This window comes from Chiloscyllium punctatum, chromosome 10, assembly GCF_047496795.1.
Source record: "Chiloscyllium punctatum isolate Juve2018m chromosome 10, sChiPun1.3, whole genome shotgun sequence".
Taxonomy (NCBI): domain Eukaryota; kingdom Metazoa; phylum Chordata; class Chondrichthyes; order Orectolobiformes; family Hemiscylliidae; genus Chiloscyllium; species Chiloscyllium punctatum.
In genome coordinates this window covers 111,307,716-111,332,745 of record NC_092748.1, presented here as the reverse complement: position 1 = coordinate 111,332,745, position 25,030 = coordinate 111,307,716, and the positions used below count along the sequence as shown (strand labels likewise).

Sequence of the window (25,030 nt, the reverse complement as noted above, 5' to 3'; positions counted from 1 at the left end):
TTTCCAGCACCACTCTGATCTCGACTCTAATCTCCAGCATCTGCAGTACCCACTTGCGCTGATTCCTCACGTGGGTGAGAGTCTTGATGGTGACTGACCTCGACATGTGAGGAAAGACTGGATCGACTCGGAAAGATGTTGTGAAACTTGAAAGGGTTCAGAAAAGATTTATAAGGATGTTGCCAGGGTTGGAGGATTTGAGCTATAGGGAGAGGCTGAACAGGCTGGGGCTGTTTTCTCTGGAGCGTCAGAGGCTGAGGGGTGACCTTATAGAGGTTTACAAAATTATGAGGGGCATGGATAGGATAAATAGGCAAAGTCTTTCCCCTGGGATCAGGGAGTCTAGAACTAGAAGGCATAGGTTTAGGGTGAGCGGGGAAGGATATAAAAGAGACCTAAGGGGCAACGTTTTCACGCAGAGGGTGGTACGTGTATGGAATGAGCTGCCAGAGGATGTGCTGGAGACTGGTACAATTGCAACATTTAAGAGGCATCTGGATGGGTACATGAATAGGAAGGGTTTGGAGGGTTATGGGCCGGGTGCTGGCAGGTGGGACTAGATTGGGTTGGGATATCTGGTCAGCATGGACGGGATGGACCAAAGGGTCTGTTTCCATGCTGTACATCTCTATGACTCGATGACTCTATTACTGGTCTTCTACTCACTGGAATTAAAAAGAATGAGATAGGGATCTCGTAGTAACATATGAAATCCTGATGGGACAGGACAGGCTAGATGGGGGAAGAATGTTCCCAATGTTGGGGACGTCCAGAACGATGGGTCACTGATTAAGAATAATGTGTAAGCCATTCAGGACTGAGATAAGGAAGAATTCTTCACGCAGAGAGCTGTGATCCTGTGGAATTCTTTCCCCCAGGAAGCTGTTGGGCCTGTTTGTTAGATACATTCAAGAGGGGGCTGAATGTGGCCCTTGTGGCTAAAGGGATCAGGGGCATGGGGAGAAATCAGGAATGGGATATTGAGATAGCATGATCAGCCATGATCATAATGAATGGTGGTGCAGGCTCGAAGGGCCGAATGGCCTACTCCTGCAGCTATTTTCTATATTTAGATCTTTTACAGTCACACTCTGCCCTTGAGCAGTGGAAACTATAGAATATTGGTTACGCTCTTTGGGTTGGTAACCCAAGCTAACAAACATCTGGTATCATGACTTTAAAACGCAAATAGCAGCAAATTTAAAATCAGATCATCATTTGAATATAGAACACAATGTTAGAAGTAGTGATATTCATTCGAAACGGGGTACTGGAGAAACTCAGCAGATCTGGCAGCATCTGTGGACACAGAAACAGAATTCATGTATTGAGTCTGGTATGACTCTCCTTCAGAACTGAGGAGAGGCAGAAAAATCCAGGGGTTTATGCTGGTGAAAAGTGAGGAGGGAACAGAAATGCATTTGAAGGAAAGGTTAAGGTTTATTGGGGATCAAGGTGTTGCTGAATAAAAGACAGAAGGAGAGGGAATTCAGATATTGGGTGTTATTGCAAAAATACACATTTTGTTGAAGCTTTCCATCTTACATTCATCAGGTCAATTAGCAAGAGTAGCAATGCAAAAGGAAAAAGATCATTCATACATGTTTTTATTGAACATTTCTTGCAAATTGTCCTGATGAAAGCAAGATGAAGAACTTTTGACAAAAAAAAGTCTTATTTATCTTGATCATTAAATGAAGTGTACAAGAAGATACACCAGGAGCAGCACCAGCACAATGTCACTAAAGAGGAGGTGTCAACCTGGTGAAGCTACCAAACAAGACTACTTACATGCTAACAGCAAAAGCAGCAAGTGATAGACAGAGCTAAGTGATCCCACAGCCAACGGATCAGATGCAAGCTCTGCAGTCCTGCCATATCCATTTGGGAATGCTGGTGGAAACATTAAGCAACTCACTGGAGGCGGCGGCTCCACAAATATCCCCATCCTTGATGGCGGAAGAGCCCAACACATCAGGGCAATGGATAAGGCTGAAGCTTTCACAGCGATCTTCAGTCAGATGTGCTGAGTGGATGATCCATCTCGACCTTCTCCGGTGACGCAGGATATCAAGAAACGGTTGGAGACACCGGATACTGCAAAAGCTCTGGCCCAACAACATTCCGACAATTGTACTGAAGATTTGTGCTCCAAAACTTGCCGCTCCCCTCGCCACGCTGTTCCAGTACTATTACAAGACTGACATCTACCCAACAATGTGGAAAATTAGCCAGGTATGTCCTGCACATGAAAAGCAGAAGAAATCCAACCCGGCCAATTACCACCCCATCAATCTACTCTCAGCCATCACTAAAGTGATGGAAGGGGTCATCGACAGTGCTATCAAGCAGCACCTGCTCAGCAATAACCTGCTCAGTGACACCCAGTTTGGATTCCCCCAGGGCCACTCAGGTCCTGACCCCATTACAGCCTTGGGTCAAACATGGACAAAAAAAAAGAGCTGAATTCCAGAGATGAGGGGAGGGACAGCCCTTGACAGTAAGGTCGCATTTGACTGAGTATGGCATCAAGGAGCCCTAGCAAAACTGGGATCAGTGGGTATCAGAGGGCTCTGCTGGCTGGAGTTATACATAGGAAGATGGCTGTGGTTGTTGGAGTCATCTCAACTCCAGGACACCTCTGAGGACCTAGGCCCAACTGTCTTCTGCTTCATCAATGACCTTTCCTTCATCAGTAGGTCAGAAGCTCACCCATGATGGCTGACCATCACTGAAGCCCTCACTAACACCAACCTGGAGGTTACCATTGAGCAGAAACAAAACTGGATTCGCTATGTAAACACTGTGGCTAGCAAGAGCAGATCAGAGGCTGGGAATATTGCAGTAAGTAACTCACCTCCTGACTTCTCAAAACTTGTCTATCATCTACAAGGCACAAGTCAGGAGCGTGATGGAATACCCCCCACTCGCCTGGATGGGGGCAGCTCCAACAACACTCAAGAAGCTCAACACCATCCAGGACAAAGCAGCCCATTTTGTTGGCACCACATCCACAAAGTCACTCGCTCCAGTACTATCTAGAGAAGCACTGCAGAAGTTCACCAAGGCTCCATAGACAGCATCTTCCAAACCCACAATGTCTACCATTTAGAAGGACAAAAGCAGCAAGCACATGGGAATACCACCGCTTGGAAGTTCCCCTCCAAGTCACTCACCATTCAGGTTAAGAAAAATATTGTCATTCCTTTACTATCGCTGAGTCAAAATCCTGAAATCCCTTCTCTAATGCCATTGTGGGTCAACCTACAGCTCGAAGAAAGCAGCTCACCCCCACCTTCTCAAAGGGTAACTGGGGACAGGTAATAAATACTGGACGAGCCAGTGATGCACACATCCTGTGAATGATTTTTCTTAAAATTGTTGTAGGGAAGTCACAATATTCCCTACAGTGCGGAAACAGGCCCTTCAGCCCAACAAGTCCATACCAACCTCCTGAAGAGTAACCCGCCCAGACCCATTTCCCTCTGACTAAAGCATCTAACACTATGGGCAGTTTAGCATGGCCAATTCACCTGGCCTGCGGGAGGAAACCAGAGCACCCAGAGGAAACCCACGCAGACACAGGGAGTACGTGCAAACTCCACACAGACAGTTGCCAGAGGCTGGAATTGAACCTGGGCCCCTGGCGATATGAGGCAGCAGTGCTAACCACCGGGCCACCGTGATCGAGCGTATGGGCTAATGACAGAATAAAGATGAGCTGTGACTAAAGCAAAACCGTGAAACATATTTGATTGAGTGGGGAACGGGGTGGGGGAGTAGAAGAGACAAAACGTTTAAGTTAAGGACAGAGTTCATGGTCTCATAATAGTGACCACATACCTGATGGCTTATTGTAAATGTTTGTTGGTTCTTTCATGCCCAGCTGTTCACAGTTTTACAAAAAACATAATAAATAGGAGCGGGAGTAGGCTATTCGGCCCTTCAAACCTGCTCTGGTGTTCAATATAATAATGGCTGATCATCCAATTCAATGACCTGTTCCTGCTTTCTCCCAATACTCATTGACCCCTTCAGCTACTGAGTTAGTTTTCCTGGTTCAGATTATAAGTGACTACAGACTCAAAGCAATGTGATAGATTCCTAATTGTGTTTTGGCATGGCTTAACAAGCTACTCCATTGTAGCAAACTGAATAAAACAATGTAAATAAATTAATCAATAAGACAGGTGAACCCCTTGTCTTTGGGCTAGGTGCATATTCAAGATGAATGGGACCAAAGGGTCTGTTTCCATGCTGTACATCCCTATGACCCTATGACAAAGGTGCACCCAGCCCAGATGGCCCCCACAAAACAATTGTCTCGAGACTTGCAGCAAAATTGGTGGAAGAGTCCCACAGAGTAGCCAAAGACCAGCCTGAAGGGGTCATACCCCTCAAGTCAACCTGTCAGTCAGGAAGATGTTGACAGATTGGAGAAATAGGCCACCTTGTGGCAGGTATATTTAATGCAGCTCTATTGTGTTGTGTGGGGCCAAACTATGTTAAATAGGATAGGCTTCAAACTGATTAACCAGCTCAAAGCTGGACATTCATAATGCAACGGTCAAGAAGCCACAACAATGCCTCTTCTTCGACAGCAGGCTAAGGAAATTCGGGGTGTCTATAAGCACCCACACCAACCTTTATGTATGTACCATAGAAAGCATTACCATGCCTTAGTACGGCAACTGCTCTGCCCAGGACTAAGAAATTACAGAGAGCTGTGAACACAGCCCAGTCCATCACACAAGCCAACCTTCCATCCATTGGCTCCACCTACACTTCTCATTACCTCAGAAACAGCAGCCAACTTCATCAAAGAACCCCCCACCCACCCCATTATAATCTCTTCCATCCAGCAGAAGATACAAAAGCTTAATCACACATACCAACAGGTTCAAGAACATCTTCCTCCCCACTATTATTAGACTTCTGAATGGACCGGTCAAATTTCAAATCTAATGTTGATCTTGCTTTTGTGCACCTTCTTTGCAGCTGTAACCTTGTATCCCTGGCTCTGTTCAATCTTTGTGTGGTATGATCTGCCTGCACACAAAACAAAACTTTTCACCGTACTTCGGTGCATGCAACAATAATAAATCAAATCAAATCAAAAAGGCTGATGACCCATCAGATTGGATCAATCTCATGGACCAAACCCTCAATCTCATGTACCATCTAGCAAGGGAATAAAACTGGTTCAATGATATACTCGGGATAGCGTACTAGGAACAGCACTAAGCTTCTTAATATTGAGGTGCCAAACTGATTCCAACACAGGACTGCAGATAAGCCAAATAGTGGACGTAAAGTGCCACAGACAGAGCTCAGTGATCCTCCAACTAACACATCAGCCCAAAACTACAGTCCTGCTAAAACCAAATAAGAGTAATGGTGGGCAGTTAAATATTTACAAGCATTACTCTTCAACAAGAAACACCAAGTGGTCATCCATCCCAGCCTCCACCTGAGGTCCCAGTATCACCGAGGCCAGTCTTCAATTTGCTCCTTGCGATATCAAGAAATGGCTACTGGATGCTGAAAAGCCAGCAATACTCCACCGATAGTACTGAATACTTGTGCTCCATAATGAAGCCCAGCCCTTCCTACGACAGTTATACAACTGGGCATTGCTTTGGCAAAATGACCCAGCATATCCAACCCCAAAAAATCAGGACAGATCCAGTCTGGAAACCTACCACTCGAGAAGTCTACTGGTAACACTGAGGCAAAGTGTTGGACTGAGGCGCTTTGCCCTGCTCAGAAGCAGCTCATATACAGTAATAGCCTGGTCACCAAGCCTTGGTTTTAATATTCAAGAGTGTGGTATTGGAAAAACACAGCATCCGGGGAGCAGGAGAATCGACATTTCCGGCATAAGCCCTTCGTCAGGAATCGACTCTCCTGCTCCTCGGATGCTGCCTGACCTGCTGTGCTTTTCCAGCACCACACTCTAGACTCTGATCTCCAGCATCTGCAGTCCTCACTTTCTCCTAGATGGTTTTAGTATTGTCAGGATTACGTAGCTCTAAAACTCATTACAGTCATTGTCCAAAAATGAACAAAAACAATGAATTCAAGACTGGAGGGGAGAATCTGCCCTTGTTGTCAAAGCAGCATTTGACCAGCTATATTGTCAAAATATCCTTCTCCCAATAACTTCAGTTTTGCCTAGAGATGGGGGCATTTGGAAATGGAAACTTTCCCTTCTTGAGCTCAGTTAACTTTCATTACAGCCCAGGTACTCTGTGGTGCAATGGTAAAGACTCCATCTCTAAACCAGAAATCCAAACTGTTCCAGAGGAGTGTCATAACTTAATATCTAACTTAATCATGGAGTTAAACGTATTGACATCACATATCAAGAAGCATTTATCCAATAGAAATTGTAAGATCAGAGGAGGGCCCCCCCAGAGGAGATTCAGGGGATATAATCAAAGTTCACCCCTGCATCACAGGGACAGATCTACAGAGGAACCTCAATTATCCAGCATTCAATTATTCGAATTTCGGATTATCCGAACAAGATCGCAAGGTCCCAATGCTTGGCTAAACTGTGTTATCCACCATTCAATTATCCGAACATTTAATTATCAGAACAAAATACACCCCGCCCAGTTCTTTCGGAAAATTGAGGTTCCTCTATACATGGTCATTTTTGCCTTTATATTTGTTTTGCATGTTGGTGAGACAATTTTCCCACCATGGCACCATAGCTCAGGACAGAGAGGACACTTGCTAAGTATCTCCTATCTCCCCCCATCGTACCTTTCCCCTCCCAGACTCTTTCCCCACCCCACCCCCCCACCCCCCTACCGACTCTTTCCCCACCCCCAATCGCAGGGCTTGGCCAATACTACACCAGCTAACCTTCATCTATGTTTCCTGAGGTGAGCTGCCTGGAGAGATAGCCCATAGGTGATCAAAAGTCACCAACCTCCGTAAAATAAGGCCTAAGACTTCATAGCAATTAGGCCTCAGGCCTTATCTACATCCAAACCACAGGACTCAGAATGAGGGGGTGGGCCTGGTGACTCAGTGGTTAGCACTGCTGCCTCATAGCACCAGTGTCCCAGGTTCGATTCCAGCCTTGGGTGATTGTGCGGAGTTTGCACATTTTCCGTGTCTGCATGGGTTTCCTCCGGGTGCTCCGGTTTCCTCCCACAATCCAAAGATGTGCAGAGCAGGTGAATTTACTATGCTAAATTGCCCACAGTGTTAGGCGCATTAGGCAGGGGGGAAATGGGTCTGTGTGGACTGGTTGGGCCAAAGGGCCTGTTTCCGCACTGTAGGGAATCTAATCTAACCTCACTGATTTTTCTCAATCAGGCATCAGATTAGAAAGACAATGACTCAGAAAGCTTTGACTCAAAGGATAAAGAATATTTAAAACACTCGGAAATGAGCAACTCCTTGAGGTGAAATAGACCTTGTGGTAGGATTGCAAGAAAGAGTGGCAGCAAACAGTAGAGGAAACTGAGTGAGAGCAACAAACCAGTTTTTGATTCATTCTGACCTATTTTGACAGAAACCACAGACCTGTTATGGTGCAGAAAGAGGCCATTTGGCCCATTATGCCTATCCTGGTGTGATTACCTAGTGCCAATCTCCTGTTTTTTCTCCATTTTACATTACCGTAGCTAAAAACTACCCCCCCTCCGCCCCCCAAAGTAGATGTCTCTTTTGAAAACACATTTTTTTTTGCCAAAAGCAGCAAAACACTTAGAGGAATAAAATGTCCAGAAAGGTATTCTGAATCATCAAAAGTCACTAGGACATAGTCAGAATAAGTTTGTAGTGTGTACATATTTACAGTAGTATTAGCAGCCAGGACAGTGTCAGGTTCAGAACTGCCAGTCTAACAACAGGGGTTAATCCACATGGTTAACCCCTCCCACACCAGCCTTGTCAAAACAGTGGGATTTTGCAGGATAGCATTAAGTCTTTGGTCACTAACATCGGCGTTGATGCTCAAGCTTCAGGAATTTAAAAGGACGCATTTGTGTAAATTTATTTGTGAGCATTACCACACCAAGGTCGTGAAGCCAAGCGATTAACCTGGAGAGCAGTGACGTAAGGGGGATCAAACCCCGTTCTCCCCAGAGTGAGAAACATCAGCAGCCATTGGCTTTCTTAAACCAAAAATAAGGAAGACTTATTTCAAAATGAGCCTCACTTGGTGTGCCCATGTTTTAGAACATCATTCGCGTCTCTAATTCTGGGGATGAGGGACCTCTGTGATTACAATGGGTTGACTAGAGAAACCACAGTGATTCTCCCTACTACAAAGTAAATTGAAGAGATTTTGGTTGAAATATTCCATTAGAATTGCTAAGAAGAAACTGCTTCTATTTACAGGAAGGTCAATGACCAGAGGACGCAGATTTGAGAGTCACTGGGGATCGGGAGTGAATTTTATTCATGCAGTCAAATGTTGTGATGCCTGAAAGAAAGCAGATTCAGTAGTCACATTTAAAATAGTGTCAGGTATATACGGGAAGGGGAATGCAATTGTGGGGTTAGCAAGGGCATCACTGGAAATGTCTATCAAAGAGCAGTAGCACAGCCAATGGGCCAAATGGCCTCTGTCTTTGCTCTTTCAGTCTGTGACTCTAAGAGAGGCTCCAAGTGATGCAGAAACCGAATGCTGGGATTGCCAAGTGGTATTGTCACTGACTAGAGACGTTTAAGAGGCAGCACTGTGAGGAGACAGCTCTGCCTTGTTGGGGTCTCAGTTTGCAAGCTGCTAATTGGTGGTGATGTGCGTGTGTGTGTGCGTGTGTTATCTCTGCTTTGCATTCTGGGATTTGATCAGGATTTAATTAGTCTGGTGCAAAAATTGGGCTTTTTTTGACAGCCTGGTGACTCACACCCTGCGAAACACACCTTCCCCCTCAATGATAGTGGTTGTTCATGTTGTTGATGCCAGCGATGTTGCTGATGCTGCCGAGGTGAGACCCGCCGACCGGACTGAAATGGGTTGGGGGCTGCAGGCCGTGGCCGGGGTAGAGGGCGGGACTGGAGCCCGGCCAATAGGAGAATCCGGAGGGGGAGACATTGGACGTCACGAGGTTGAGTTTGGGGATGCCCGAGAAGGGGAGGTGAGCCAAGTTACTCTGGAACTTGTACAGCGTGTGCTCGGTGGCAGAGGGCTGGCAGACCTGAGCCAAGCCATGGAAGTCGAACTTGTAGGCGTAGCGCTTGCCATGGACTTTGGTCATGATGTTCTTGTCGTAGTAATACCGAAGTGCCCGGCTCAGCTTGTCGTAGTTCATGTTGGGCTTGCTCTTCCTCTCCCCCCACCTCCTGGCAACCTCGTCTGGATCAATGAGCTTGAACTCGCCATTGGCACCTTCCCACGTGATGCAGTTGACGTTGGAGCCATCGGACAACAGCTCCAAGAGGAACTGCCACAGCTGGATTTGGCCACTACCTGCAAGAACACAGCAGCTTTAGCAAAAAAAAACAAAATAATCATATCTCTATCCTTGTACTCAAGGTTATTCATAAGACATGGGAGTAGGAGTAGGCCATCTTCTGTTATTCAAGATCATGGCTGATCATTTCATGGACTCAGCTCCACTTACCTGCCCTCTCACCATAACCCTTAATTCCTTGACTGTTCAAAGATCTACCATTGCCTTAAAAACATTCAGCGAGGTAGTCTTGACTACTTCACTGGGCAGGGAATTCCAAAGTTTCACAACCCTCTGGGTGAAGAAGTTTCTCCTCAACTCAGTCCTAAACCTATTCCCCCTTATTTTGAAGCTATGTTTCCACTGGAAGTGGGAAGCAAATCTCCCTCCTTCAGTCTTATCGAATCCCTTCACAACTTTCCATGTTTCGGTAAGATCCCCTCTCCTTCTTCTAAATTCCAAGAGTACTCAATCCAGAAGTAAAAAGAGAGGATTGGTTATGGCAGAGTGTGAATGTGATCCATGTGGACTTCAGTAAGGTATTCAACAAAGTTCCCCATGGTTAGCAAGGTTAGATCTCATGGGATACAGGGAGAACTAGCCATTTGGATATAGAACTGGCTCAAAGGTAGAAGACAGAGGGTGGTGGTGGAAGGTTGCTTTACAGACTGGAGGCCTGTGACCAGTGGAGTGCCACAAGGAATAGTGCTGGGTCCACTACTTTGTGTCATTTACATAAATGTTTTGGATGTGAACATAGGAGCTTTGGTTAGTACGCTTGCAGATAACACCAAAATTGGAGATGTAGTGCACCACAAAGAAGGTTACCTTAGAGTTCAACAGGACCCTGATCAGATGGGCCAATGGGCTGAGGTGTGGCAGATGGAGTTTCATTTTGATAAATGTGAGGTGCTGCATTTTGGAAAGGCAAATCTTAGCAGGACTTAAACACTTAACGGTAAGGTTATGGGGAGTGTTGCTGAATAAAGAGACCTTGGAATGCAAGTTTGTAATTCCTTGAAAATTGAGTCGCAGATAGATAGGATAGTGGAGAAGGCATTTGGTATGTTTTCTTTTATCAGACAGAACATGGAGTACAGGGGTTGGGAGGTCATGTTGCAGCTGTACAGGACATTAGTTAGGCCACTTTTGGAATATTGCGTGCAATTCTGGTCTACTTCCTATAAGCAAGGATGTTGTGAAACTTGAACGGGCCCAGAAAAGATTTACAAAGATGTTGCTAGGTTTGGGGAGTTTGGTCAATAAGGAGATGCTGGATAGGGTGGGTCTATTTTCCCTGGAGTGTCGGAGGCTGAGGGTTACTCTGAAAGAATGATATAGATTTATAAAATCATGAGCGGCATGGATAGGATTAATAGACCAGGTCTTTTCACTGCGTTGGCGAGTCCAAAACTAGAGGGCATAGGTTTAAGGTGAGAAGGGAAAGATTTAAAAGGGACCTAAGGGCCAACTATTTTTATGCAGAGGGTGGTGCGTGTATGGAATGAGCTGCCAGAGGAAGTGGTGGAGGCTGGTACAATTACAGCATTTAAAAGGTATTTGGATATTTATATGGATAGGAAGAGTTGAGGGATTGGGGGCAAGTGTTGGCAAATGGGACTAGATTAATTTAGGATATCTGGTCAGCATGGACAAGTTGGGTCTGTTTCTGTGCTGTCCATCTCTATGACTAATAAAAGTTGAAGTTCCAGTTCTGAGGAAGGCTCACCGGACCCTAAACGTTAACTCTGATTGCTCTTCACAGATGCTGCCAGACCTCAGAGTTTTTCCAGCAATTTCAGTTTTCATTTCAAAGTTAACAGTTTCTTCACTTCTCTGAATTAAAATAGCTCCTTTCAGTTCAGATGATACTGCTCACTTCAGAGTTCAGAGAATAAGGTGGAAATATACAATTTTATTGAAGGCAATTGCTTGATTTTGCATTTCTACATTATGTTACAATGGCAATGCTTTGAATTGTGAAGGACATTTACTGTCTGTAGGGAAACATTTCATGTTTTATGTCTTACACAATCAGCAGTCTAGAAGGAGCCATAAGTATTAAAGAAAACAATGTAAAAAAAATACAAAAGTTTCCACTTCATTACCAATAAGATTCCTTACATTTCCTTGGAATAAGAGGTAGGTTCTCAGAGTCCCTCTGAATCTTTGCAATTAGGTTCTTGATTAATAAGGGGATCAAGGGTCAGAGAGAGCAGGCAGGCGATTGGGTTTGACAAATGGATCAGCCATGCTTGAATGACAGAGCACACTCACTGGGCCAAATGGCTCCTATATCGGATGTTCTAATGGGGTTTTACAATCAACAATGGTTTCACAATAATTTTTAAGCCTGATTTTTTAATGAATTCAAATTATACCATCTGCCATGACAGGATTTTAAAATCAGGCACCTACAATATTACCTCTCTTTGGATAAGTCTAGCAATTATACCATTAAATTTGCCAAGGAATAAGTGGTAAATTGTGACATCTCTAAATATGCCTCACCCCCTAGGGAGCATAATGGCCAAACCCTGCTCCAGCAACTTTAACCCCATTCCCATGATGCCACACTAAACGCAATTAAACTTAACTGCAGCAGTTGATGGAAATCTTATTTGCTTGACAATAACAATTTGCATTTATATAGCCCTTATAAAGTTACTAAGCTACCCCAAAGTGCTTACCGAACTATTAATAGACAAAACTTGACACATGGATATGATATTTGGATATATCTTAATCAAAGAAGTAGTTTTAAGAAGTGGCTTAAAGGCCCAACTCTCCCAACTGCCCTTTAAAAGCTCCAGGTTGCAATGAAATTGAGGAAACAGAATTAAAAAAAAACATACTGGTTGTTTTTCAGTTAGCTCAATGATTCCAGAATAAAATAGAGATCCATTCCAAAAGCTTTATTCAGTGAGTACTTATGTTGTACTTAAACCGACAGCATGTACTTGCCAGGATAACAAAAGGAAAGAGATGCTTTGTAGCTCACACACCTCTGACAGCCTCCTACAAAGGATGTAACCAAAACGAGGGAGGTGGTGGAGGGTTGTTTTTCGGACTGGAGGCCTGGTACCAGTGGTGTTCCGCCGGGATCAGTGCTGGGTCCACTTTAGTTTGTCATTTATATAAACAATTTGATGAGAATTTAGGAGGTATGGTTAGTAAGTTTGCAGGCAACACCAAAAATCGGTGTTACAGTTGACAGTGTCAATAAAATGTGGAGCTGGATAAAGCATAGAAGGTCAAGCAGCATCAAAGCAGGAGAGTTGACATTTCAGGTTGGGACCTTTCATCAAGACCTGCTTTGATCCTCTGATGCTGCTTGACCTGCTGTACTTTATCCAGCTCCACACTTCAACTTTGACTTATCAGCATCTGCAGTCCTCACTATCTCCAAGGCACAGTTGAAAAAGATCCTCTAAAATTACAAAGGGATCGTGATCAATTGGGCCACTGAGCTGAGGAGTGGTAGATGCATTTATCCAAATTAAACTGTAAGGTATTGCATTTTGGGGCAGAACCAATACAGTTAATGATAGGGCCCTGGGTAATGTTGTCGAGCAGAGACCTAGGGTTTCAGGTACACAGCTCTTTGAAAATTGGATCACAGGTAGACAGAGTGGTTAAGAAGGTGTTTAGCTTTCGTTGCTCAGACCATTGAGTACAGGAGTTGGGACATCATGTTGAGATCATACAGGATGCTGGTGAGGCCACTTTTGGAATACTGGGTGCATTTCCAGTTGCCCTGCTGTAGGAAGGATATTCTTAAATTGGAGAGGGTTCAGAAAAGAGTTATCAGGATGTTGCCAGGAATGGAGGGCTTAAGTTATAAGGAGAGGCTGGATAGGCTGGGGATTTTTTTTACTGGAGTGTAGGAGGATGAGAGGTTTATAAAATCATGAGAGACTTCGATAAGATGAATCGCAAAGGCCTTCTCCCTGGGGTAAGTGAGTTCAAAACTAGGGGGCATATTTTTAAGGTGAGAGGAGAAAGATTTTAAAAAGGACTAGAGAGGCAACTTTTTCACATAGAGGATGTGGAATGAATTGCCAGAGGAAGTGATAGATGCGGGTGCAGTTGCAATATCTAAAAGACATTTGGACAGCAACATGAATTGGAAAGATTTAGCATGATATGGGTCAAATGCAGGGAGATGAGACTAGTTTAGTTGGGGAAACTTGTCAGCATGGATGAGCTGGGCTGAAGGGTCTTTTTCCGTGCTCTATGATTCTATTCTATAAACGTAAAAATACTTTTTGAGAAACACATTCACATACTTGGGTTTTCCTAACAAATTATTTTGTCACTCTTACACTTGTCCTAGAATGTATTTCCACATCTCAATTTGATCAATTTTGATTTAAAAAGAATGAATTGAATTTTGAACAGGAACAAAAAGCTTTTAATTGTTCAAAAGCAAAATATTGCAGATGCTAGAAAATTAGAATAATAAAAAAACAAGCCAATGCTGAATACCAGCTGTAAAAATAAAGAATTGACCTTTCAGGTCGATGACTTCATCATTACATTTCTTTCCCCTTCCACACTATCTTCAATAATCTCCCTTGGTGGTTCTGGTCTGAGCTGTCTCTGCTGATCTCCGCATTCACTTTACTTCACCCTTCCTTTCCCTCGTTCAGTGTCTTCAAACCTTCATTTCCTCAGTTATCTTCATTTCTGCCTGCATTACTCTGACTATTCTGCTTTATTTATCCTTAATCTCCTTTGCTGAAAATAATCCACACTCTCATCCTCTCACTGTTACTAGTCCTGTATCTCATACCTTTCCTCACTCAGACACTATCTTTTTAATCAGAATTTCTAATTATCACCTGATTGTCCATTGTGCTTTCTCTATTAGTTAGAAAATGTAAAGTGGTAGGGAAACTATTGGAAATAATTCTGAAGGATAGGATTAATTAATTAATACTAGATCTGGGATAGTCAACATGGATTTGTTAAAGGGAGATCCTGTCTGACTAAATTCATTGAGGATTTTTGAAGAGGTGATTAAATATTACTGATGAGAAAGTGCAGATGATGTAATAAACATCGACTTCAGTAAGGCTTTGACAAGGTCCCACATGGAAGGCTGGTCCAAAAAAGGTAAGAGCCCAACTTAATCAAAGAAGTAGTTTTAAGAAGTGGCTTAAAGGCCCGATTCTCCCAACTGCCCTTTAAAAGCTCCAAGTTGCAATGAAATTCGGGAAACAGACCCCAGAATTAAAAACAACATACTGGTTGTTTTTCAGTTAGCTCAATGATTCCAGAATAAAATAGAGATCCATTCCAAAAGCTTTATTCAGTGAGTACTTATGTTGTATTTAAACCGACAGCATGTACTTGCCAGGATGACAAAAGGAAAGAGATGCTTTGTAGCTCACACACCTCTGACAGCCTCCTACAAAGGATGAAACCAAAACGAGGGAGGTGGTGGAGGGTTGTTTTTCGGACTGGAGGCCTGGTACCAGTGGTGTTCCGCAGGGATCAGTGCTGGGTCCACTTTAGTTTGTCATTTATATAAACAATTTGATGAGAATTTAGGAGCCATGGTTAGTAAGGAATGGGATCCAAGGCAAGTTTGCAAACTGGCTCCAATATTACCCTTACCTTCTATTTGTAAGCCAATGGTGGAGGGTAATTTTTGCAGTTGGAAGTGTCTGTTTCTGTGCTGTACAATTCTATGACTCTAAGTTAATGCAAAACCCTGACAGCCAAGGCTTCATTGTACAGTCAGACTTTGGACCCTCAGATCCCCCATTTAGTCCTGCACTTTTCTTCGGTGCTGTCAAAATCCTCTCTCAATATTTATAAAGTCCAGGATTATTCGGTAACTGTCACTGTCAAATACCCCTATTGCCACAGCTAACTCTACCCGATAACCTTTACTTGGCCCAATCCAAATGAAGCTTGTTCCAGCAAACACTGAATGGACTCAAAATGGTTCTCTTTTCATGTTTAGTGAGTCTTGTTGAAGGGTCCTGACCCTAAACATAGACTCTCCTGCTCTTTGATGCTGCTTGAGCTGTTGTCATTTCCCAACTCCACACTATCAACTCAATTTCCAGCATCTGCAGCCCTCACTATCTCTGCGTTTACTGCCAGACCCGCTAAGCTCCTCAAGCATTTTTATTGCTTTTCTTTAATCCTTTATTTTACTGTTTCTCTTTTTATCTTAACTCGTCCTTTCAGTGCGATTTTTTTTTTGTTTTTCTTTTCCATTCTTTATGCAACTTTGATTTAGAAGGAGATTTCTCCTTTTGTACTGCTGTTGTTCATGGAGTTCTACAGCACAGAAAAGGCCCTTCGGCCCATCAAGACTGCGCCAGTCAAAAAACAGCCACCTAACTACACAAACCTCCTTCGTCCCTCAGGACAGTCAGGCCTTAATATTCTCTCCATTGCTTGATAGTTTTCCTCATCAACCTGTTCAGAGATTGTATTACACACCTCTGCAGCAGATAGAACTTGAACCAAAGCATGCTGACTCAGAGGTAGGGACACTATCACTACATTTAAAGAGCCTTCCTTAATATAGGGTTTTGGTGGGCCACTATATCTATGAATAATGACTACACACAGTCATAGCGATGTAAAGCAAAGAAACAGACCTTTCAGTTTAACTCATCCACACTGACTGTATGTCCCAAATTAATCTAGTCCCATTTTTCAAACATTTCATCCATATCCCTCTAATCCCTTCTTATTCAAGTACCCTTTAAACGTACCAGCCTCCACCACCACCTCTGACAGCATACTAACTTTTAATTCTAAATTTTATTAATTCCAAATTTCATCATCTGCCATGATGAGATTTGAACTCACACCCCCAGAATGTTAAAAGCGAATTACGCGGATGCTGGAATCTGAAAACAGAAGAGAAAATGCTGGAAAATCTCAGCAGGTCTGGCAGCATCTGTAAGGAAAGAAAAGAGCTGACGTTTTGAGTCTAAATGACCCTTTGTCAAAGCTTTGACTCGAAACGTCAGCTCTTTTCTCTCCTTACAGATGCTGCCAGACCTGCTGAGATTTCCCAGCATTTTCTCTTTTGCCCCCAGAATGTTAGCCTGGGGTTCAAGCTTACCAGGCCTATTATACCACAATTGTGCTTTACTCCTCGTAACAACCATTCGTGATAACACTAACTAACACTAACCTTTGCATGAATGAAAGATCATTAACCCCAAACTCTGACTCTGTTTCTTTCCTCACAGATACCAAGTATATCAGTTTTTCTGTTTTACTTTCAGAATGCCAACTTCTCAGTATTCAATTTTTTTGTGAAATAAAAATGATTTGGGAAATCTGAAAAAAATATAATAATAAATAATAACATGCGGCAAGATCTGGGGTGTCTCAGTGATTAGCACTATTGCCCCACAGCACCAGTGACCTGGGTTCAATTCCAGCCTCAGGTGACTGTCTCTGTGGAGTTTGCACATTCTCCCCGTGGCTGCTTGGGTTTCTTCCCACAGTCCAAAGATGTGCAGGTCAGGTGGATTGGCCATGCTAAATTGCCCATAGTGTTAGGTGCATTAATCAGAGGGAGATGGGTCTGGGTGGGTTACTCTTCAGAGGGTCAGCATGGACCTGTTGGGCCAAAGGGTCTGTTTTCACCCTGTACGGAATCTAATCTGGACAATATCCAGGCTTAGGCTGAAAAAGCAGCAAATAGCATTGATGCCACACAAATGCCAGCCAATGACCATCTCCAACAAAAGAGAATCTAACTATCACTTGTGGACATTCAATGGTATCACTGAATTCCCCCTCTATCAACAATCTGGGGGGTTTAAATTGACCAGAAACTGAACTGGACTCACCATATAAATACAATGGCTACAAGATAGATATAGGACAGATGTCAGAGGTAGTTTCTTTACTCTTTAGTAAGGGCATGGAACACACTGCCAGCAGCAGCAGTAGTAGACTTAGGAAAAAGTAAGGACTGCAGATGCTGGAGATCAGAGTTGAAAAGTGTGGTGCTGGAAAAGCGCAGCAGGTCAGGCAGCATCTGAGGAGCAGGAGAATCAACGTTTCGGCCATAAGCCCTTCTTCAGGAATGAGGCTGGTGTGACAAGCAGGCTGAGATAAAGGTGTGGGGGGGGGGGGGGGGGGGGAAGGGCGCTGGGAATACGATAGGCGGAAGGAGGAAGGAGATGAGGGTGAGGGTGACAGGCCGGAGAGGGGGTGGGGGCAGAGAGGTCGGGAAGAAGACCTCTCAAGGTCAAGAGGGCAGTGCTGAGTCCGAGGGTTGGGACTGATATAAGGTGGGGGTAGGGGAAATGAGGAAGCTGGAGAAATCTACATTCATCCCGTGTGGTTGGAGGGTTCCTAGGCAGAAGATGTGGCGCTCTTCCTCCAGGTGTCGTGTGGCCAGTGTCTGGCGATGGAGACGGCCAAGGACCTGGTAGTAGACTTACCAACTTCAAGGGCATTTAAATAGTCATCGAATAAACGTATGGATGAAAATGAAATAGTGTAGAATAGATAGGCTTCAGATTGGTTCTACAGGTCAGTGCAACATCGAGGACTGAAAAGCCTGTAGTGTGTTGTAATGTTCTATGTCCTAAGCGCAGATCACAAAATAGTGCAGCAAGTAACCCACCTCCTGACTCCCAAAGCCTGTCCACTATCGACAAGGCACAAGTCAGGAGTCTGAGGGAATACTTCCCACTTGCCCTGGATGGGTGCAGCTCCAAGAAGCATAGCACCATCCAGGACAAAACAGTTGCTTGATTGACACCACATCCAAAAGCATCCAAACAATCGGTGTTCAGCAGCAGCAGTGTGTACTATCTACAAGATGCACTGCTGAAATTCAAAGACTCTGAGACAGTACCTTCCAAACCCATGACTATTACAATCTAGAAGGACAAAAGTAGCAGATTCAAGGAAACACTTTCAAGGTTCCCTCCAAGTCAACACGGTGGCTCATTGGTTAGCACTGCTGTCTCACAACACCAGGGGCCTGGATTTGATTCCACCCTCAGGCAACTGTCTGTGTGGAGGTGGCACATTCTCTCGGTGTCTACGTGGGTTTCCTCGCACTGTCCAAAGATGTGCGGATTACAGTGCATTGGTCATGGGAAATGAGAGTTGGCATGGATCTAGGTGAGATCTCTTTGGAGGGTCAGTGTGGAAATGATGGGGTGAATGGCCTCCTTTCACACATAATTCTACTCTAAGTCCTGACTTGGAAATATATCAGAGGAATAGACCCTTTGAGCCTGCTCCACCATTCAAAATGGTAGGCCTAACATATGAGGAACAGCTGAGTATCTTGGGATTGTATTCATTGGAGTTTAGAAGATTAAGGGGAGACTTAATAGACACATACAAGATAATACATGGCTTGGAAAGGGTGGATGCTAGGAAATTGTTTCCGTTAGGTGAGGAGACTAGGACCCATGGACACAGCCTTAGAATTAGAGGGGGTAAATTCAGAACAGAAATGCGGAGACATTTCTTCAGCCAGAGAATGGTGGGCCTGTGGAATTCATTGCCGCAGAGTGCAGTGGAGGCTGGGACGCTAAATGTCTTCAAGGCAGAGATTGATAGATTCTTGTTGTCTCAGGGAATTAAGGGCTACGGGGAGAATGCGGTAAGTGGAGTTGAAGTGCCCAGCAGCCATGATTGAATGGCGGAGTGGACTCGATGGGCCGAATGGCCTTTCTTCCACTCCTATGTCTTATGGTCTTAAAATGATGAAGAGCTTATGCTCAAAGCGTTGACGCTCCTGCTCCTCAGATGCTGCCTGACCGGCTGTGCTTTTCCAGCACCACACTTGTTGATTCTGATCTCCAGCATCCGCAGTCCTCACTTTCTCCAAAATCATCATGACTGATCATTGAGTTCAATACATTAATCTTACCCTCCTCCTATGTGCCTTGATCTCTTTAGGTACGAGAACTATATCCACTGTAAACCTTTGCTATAAATTCTGTGTCCTACGATCTTATACTCCACAAACACCTGAAGAAGGAGCAGTGCTCTGAAAGCTAGTGCTTCCAAATAAACCTGTTGGACTATAACCTGGTGTTGTGGGATTTTTAACTTTGTCCACCCCAGTCCAACACCAGCATCTCTACATCATATATCCACATCATATTCTTGAAAGCAAAAAATGTTTTGGCCTCAACTGCTTTCTGTGGCAGAGAATTCCACAGGCTCCTCACTCTCTGGGTGAAGAAACTTCTCCTCATCTCAGTCCTAAAAGGTTTACCACTTACCCTTAAAATAGGACCCACCATCCTAAACTCCCCACCTTTGGGAGCATAATTCCTACATCTACCCAGTCTAGTCCTGTTGTTTTTTTTTATTATGAGGTTTTTCTCTAAACTCCAATGAGTATGATCTTAACTGAATCAATACATCAGTCTGCCATCCCAGGATGGAATCTTAACCACACACCCTCTAGAGCAAAAATATCATTTGTCAGAGAAGGAGACCAAAACTACACACAGAATTCCAGGTGCAACTTCATACATCACCATTCCTTCAGTATCTCTGGGTTAAAATCCTGGAATTCTGTCCCCGAGGACACTGTGGATCAATCCACAGCAGGTGGACTGCAACAGTTTAAGGTGGCAGCTCAGCAACACCCTCTGAAGAGCAAATAAGGACAGCGATAAATGCTGGCCCAGTCTGAGATGCCCCATGTCCCACATCTGAATTTAAAAAAACCTTAAAACATTAACTCTTTGCAGATGCTGTTGAACATTTCCAGCTTCTAATTATTTTGTTTCTATTTCTGCTTTGGTCACCCGATTAGTGACTGATTTGGTTAACTTTAACCAATCCTAGAATATGGGGCATGGAATATAATCCTACCTTCACTATTTCTGACAACCCTAACTAATCCTAAGAACAGAAACCTGAACACACGCACAAGGCATTTGGATGGGTTTATGAATAGGAAGGGTTTGGAGGGATATGGGCCGGGTGCTGGCAGGTGGGACTAGATTGGGTTGGGATATCTGGTCAGCATGGACGGGTTGGACCGAAAGGCTTATGCCCGAAACATTGATTCTCCTGCTCCTCGGATGCTGCCTGGCCTGCTGTGTTTTTCCAGCACCACATTTTTCAACTCTGGTCTCCAGCATCTGCAGTCCTCCCTTTCTCCGGGTTGGACCGAAGGGTCTGTTTCCATGCTGTACATCTCTATGATTCTATGACCAGCCAGTTTTGAAACAGTTTCTACCCTACTGTTGTTAGAATACTGAATGGACTCTCAAACTCTTAACATTCGCCTGTCCCTGTGTTTTTGTTTTTGCTGCTGTTTACCTATTATTTACTATCTATGCTACTTAACTCTGTGATCTGCCTGTATAGCTCACAAGACAAAGCTTTTCACTGTACCTCGGTACACGTGACAATAAATTCAAATTCAATTTCAATTTAATAATTCTGGCCTCAGTGTGGTGGATACTTCCAATGTCAAGAGCTCTAATCTGGACTGTAGTCCTTCCTTTCACACCTGTAAGTAACCCTCTGACTCATTGTAGACTGCAGATGCTGGAGATCAAAATCAGGAATTCCTGAAGAAGGGCTTATGCCCGAAACATCGATCCTCCTGCTCCTCGGATGCTGCCTGACCTGCTGTGCTTTTCCAGCACCACACTTTCAAATCTGCCTCATTGTGAATGCTGCTTCTGACTGTCGTCCTGAATTATTGCTGTTAACCCAGGTGCCAGCCCAGCGGGAAGGTTATTTCCCAGGCACAGGGAGCGATGGCTTAGCCTCTCCAGCTACGAAATAATTTGGGAAGTTTTACCTTTTTGTACACCGGGGGTCAGAGTCCCCCAGGTCCCATGTTTGCCTTCCTTGAGGATATTGTCATGACCCGCATCTGGAGAGGAGAGAGAGAGAAAAAAAATTATATATCATGAAAAATCTTATATTAAATATCACACAAATATTACCCTCGCCCTTAAGAGTATTTGTATTCACAGACAATTGTTAATTAATCGTTTCCCCAAAAATCTTTCCTCTAAAGATTTTCAACAATATTGCGTTATTAAAATACAACAAAAGTCGGACTGGGTTTTTTTTCTATGTATGTGCCTTCCCCTCCCTCCTGCTCTCTCCCACGCCCTCCTATACCGAATTCTTTCTGCTTTTCTATCACCGCAATTTGCCTTTCCAGACTCCAGGAAACACGTTCAGGAAAAGACTGCAAACTCACTTCCGACAGCAGAAGCAGCTTTTTCTTTATAAAACGGCTGAAGCGGACAGAGACACGGGGACAGAGTGAGATCGGCTCGAGAAGAGGGGTATCCCGCGGAGTTGGAGGGAGACAGACAGAGAGAGAGAGAGAGAGGGGGGGGGGGACGGAGACAGAGAGAGGGGGAACTGGGGCAAGGCAAAGACAGATTGGAAAGTTTCCAGGCAATGAAGGAGAACGGGTCCAGGCGGAGCCGGACCCAGGGAGCAGCGGATTGAGCACCAGAGACAGCGAGGTCTTACCATCCAAACCCGAGAGGGAGAGAGAGAGTGGGCTGTCAGCGAAGGGGAGATTGATACAAGCAGTAATCCGGAAAGATGAGAGAGAGAGACAGAGAGAGAGAGAGAGAGTTGAAAATAGCAGACAAGAGGTATGTAAAGAGAGGAAACTGAGATAGGATAAGAATTTGAATTAACAGTGAACAGAGATTTCTTTGGAGAGTGAGAAGAATCGAGAGAGAGAGAATTAAACAGAGCAAGAGAAAAAGACAGGAATAATTGGGGGGGGGTAAGAGAAAGAGGGAAAATGGACAAAGAGAGTTAATCAAAGAATAAGAGATAGGAATATAGAGAGGAAAGAGAGAGAAAAATGGTTGAGAGAGTTAAATAACAAGAGAAAGAAACAGGAATAACGAGATAGAGAAACAGGACAGGGAGGGATGCAGTAAAAGAAGGAAAATGTAGAGAGAGTTTCTGACAAGGGAGAAACTGAGGGAGGGCAGGATTTGAGAGGAGGGACAAGGGGTGGTTAGGGACGAGGCGGGGGGGGGGGTTACAGAGTGAGGGAGAGTTGGGGGGGGGGGTGAAGTGAGAAGGGAATAAAGACAGGAAGATTTGTACCTGGCAGGTACATCTTTACCATCAGGTTATACCCAGAGGGGTTCAGAGACGATCCACAGTTTGCAGCTTGTTTCATGCCGAGCCGTGGATTAACAGCGGCTCCCAAATCGGACCGCGACGCTTTTAATATTTTTTTTTAAAAAAGTAGTGATTCACCCTCCCCTTCGCGACCTGGTGTGAAATGGAAAGCTCGGGAGAGAGTTGCGAGGCAACAGTCCGCATATCAGAAGCACAGAACAATGATTAGAGAGTAATTTCCTGAAAGATTCGGAGGCGCTGCACGCTTTAATTAAAACGGCAATTTAACATTGTCAGCGAGACGGGCTCGGTAATAAAATCTCCAGTCCCAATCACTCGGCTCGAGTGAAGAATTAAACCCTTATCAAAACTCCATCGCGTTTTAATAAAACTCTCGTTGGCCTGGCCCGGTTTCTATGGAGCTCTGAAGTGTGGCGTTTAAGCGCGGTTGCACTTCCCGCTGGTAAAAACACTCAGTCAACAGCCTCGCGTGTCCCGGCTTCCCCCTCCCAATATTGACTCTATTCCGGGTCCCTGAACCTGAGGAAACAAACCAAGATCCAAAAGCAAATGAGCCAGAAAGGTAGGGACTTACTTCAGATCACCTATTGATTACGAGGGCCTGACGGTCAGGGCAAATAAACAAGACGCACCCTCTGGAAATAATCAGCTCCTCCAAAAACTCCGGGAGCAGTTCACTTGTTCCTCCCACTCCCGGCTGTTCCTTTACTGGTTTAAGATGGGGGGCGGGGGGAACCCCCCTCACCCTCCTGGGGAGCAAACCGAACTACCACTTACCCACTAGACCAATCAGCATGATCAAGTTAAAAGTTAAAGATCACACAACACCAGGTTATAGTCCAACAGGTGTAATTGGAAGCACTAGCTTTCAGAGCGACGCCCCTTCATCAGGGGGTTGTCACAGCGCTCCGAAAGCTAGTGCTTCCAAATAAACCTGTTGGTCTATAACCTGGTGTTGTGTGGTCTTTAAACTTTGTCCATTTAGGAAGGTGGTGCCAATGTCAGTGGATTCCAGGGACCCATGCATTACAGCAAAACCAGTTCAAATCCCCCCCACCCCCAGCTGTTTAGATTCTAAGGTAAAATAATTAGTCCCAGTGGTGGTGAAAGTATCGCTCGGTTATTGTTAAAAGCTCATTAGCTTCACTCATCAGCCATCCTCACCTGGTCTGGCCTACATGTGACTCCTGACCCCCACAGCAATGTGGTTAACTCTTAAATCCCCTCTGCAATGGAGCAATTCAGTTCGAGGACAATTAAGGACAGGCAACATTCGGTTACCTTCCATAAGTTTCAGTTCATCCAAAGTTTGCTTAACCCTGTCCACACGGTTTTAAGTCCGATACACTCGGCATCTCTGCGCTCACTCTCTGCTGGTCAACCATGGTTCAAAATTTAAACTCTCGGTCTCCTGCTCCAATCCCTCCATGATCATGTCTACCTTGACATTTCCTTGACCTCTCCACGTGCTGCCTCCAAACAGTCCCATCTATCCTCCACCTGGAACCTTCGGCGATTCTCCTTTACAGTAGTGGCCACGGCTGGTTTCCTTACTAGAACCAGATGGCTCAGTGGTTAGTACTACTACCTCACAGCGCCAGGGACCCGGGTTCAATTCTAGCCTCGGGTGACTGGTCCCTATGAGTTCCCTCCCAACGGTGCGCAGTTTAGATGGATTGACCACAATGCTCAGGGATGTGTAAGTTAGGTACATCATAAGTTAGGGGTCATGGTGAATTACTCTTCGGTATGGACTTGTTAGGCCAAATGGCCTATTTCCACACTGTAGATTCTAGATATACCTCCTAACCTTCAATATTCCAGTGTGCAGCTCCGTACCAACATTCTCTCTGATGGCGATCTCTGGGAGACTGACTTACTTATTGGGTACTGGATTAGTGGTGCTGGAAGAGCACAGCAGTTCAGGCAGCATCCAACGAGCAGCGAAATCGACGTTTCGGGCAAAAGCCCTTCATCAGGAATAAAGGCAGTGAGCCTGAAGCGTGGAGAGATGAGCTAGAGGACTATAGGCTCACTGCCTTTATTCCTGATGAAGGGCTTTTGCCCGAAACGTCGATTTCGCTGCTCGTTGGATGCTGCCTGAACTGCTGTGCTCTTCCAGCACCACTAATCCAGTATTTGGTTTTCAGCATCTGCAGTCATTGTTTTTACCTTACTTATGGGGTAATACGTCAATGCACGTTCACAGCTGTTTCCGCCATAACCGTAAGACAAGTGAGTTCACGTTTTCAGAAACTGTGACAGCATTTTATTCCCAAAAGTTTCTGCGAAAATCCTGGAAATGTGTGCAATTGAAAACTGAAGTCTGAAACATCCCCCCGGGCTAAATACTGGCACCACGTCTATGTATCCTACTGCACTGAAGTGGAGTGGGCTGCAGTTGAAGTATAATTTGGTACAAATTTAGATTCAATGATTAACATTGAGCACCAGTTAATGGGTCTGGCCAACTGCAAAAATAACAGCCACGTTTT

At 44.6% G+C, this 25,030-nt stretch overlaps 1 protein-coding gene across 1 annotated transcript; it reads right to left on the bottom strand.

Moving 5' to 3' along the window:
- Positions 1-6,841: 6,841 nt before the first annotated feature.
- On the bottom strand, positions 6,842-22,577 carry fev (FEV transcription factor, ETS family member). Its single transcript, XM_072578331.1, has 3 exons — positions 22,497-22,577; positions 21,208-21,282; positions 6,842-9,436 (listed from the first exon to the last, which is right to left on the bottom strand). The coding sequence occupies exons 1-3, from the start codon at positions 22,570-22,572 to the stop codon at positions 8,898-8,900; spliced, it is 690 nt and encodes a 229-aa protein (XP_072434432.1). The 5' UTR covers positions 22,573-22,577; the 3' UTR covers positions 6,842-8,897.
- Between the last annotated feature and the right edge of the window lie 2,453 nt (positions 22,578-25,030).

What these genes read in the sequence shown, in the direction of transcription:
- fev (XM_072578331.1), bottom strand. Translation starts at nt 22,572, where the DNA reads ATGAAACAAGCTGCAAACTGTGGATCGTCTCTGAACCCCTCTGGGTAT. An exon ending in GGTAAAGATGTACCTGCCAG is followed by an intron (nt 21,283 to 22,496) that starts GTACAAATCTTC and finishes TCTCCTCTCCAG; the next exon opens with ATGCGGGTCATGACAATATC. An exon ending in GACCCCCGGTGTACAAAAAG is followed by an intron (nt 9,437 to 21,207) that starts GTAAAACTTCCC and finishes GTGTTCTTGCAG; the next exon opens with GTAGTGGCCAAATCCAGCTG.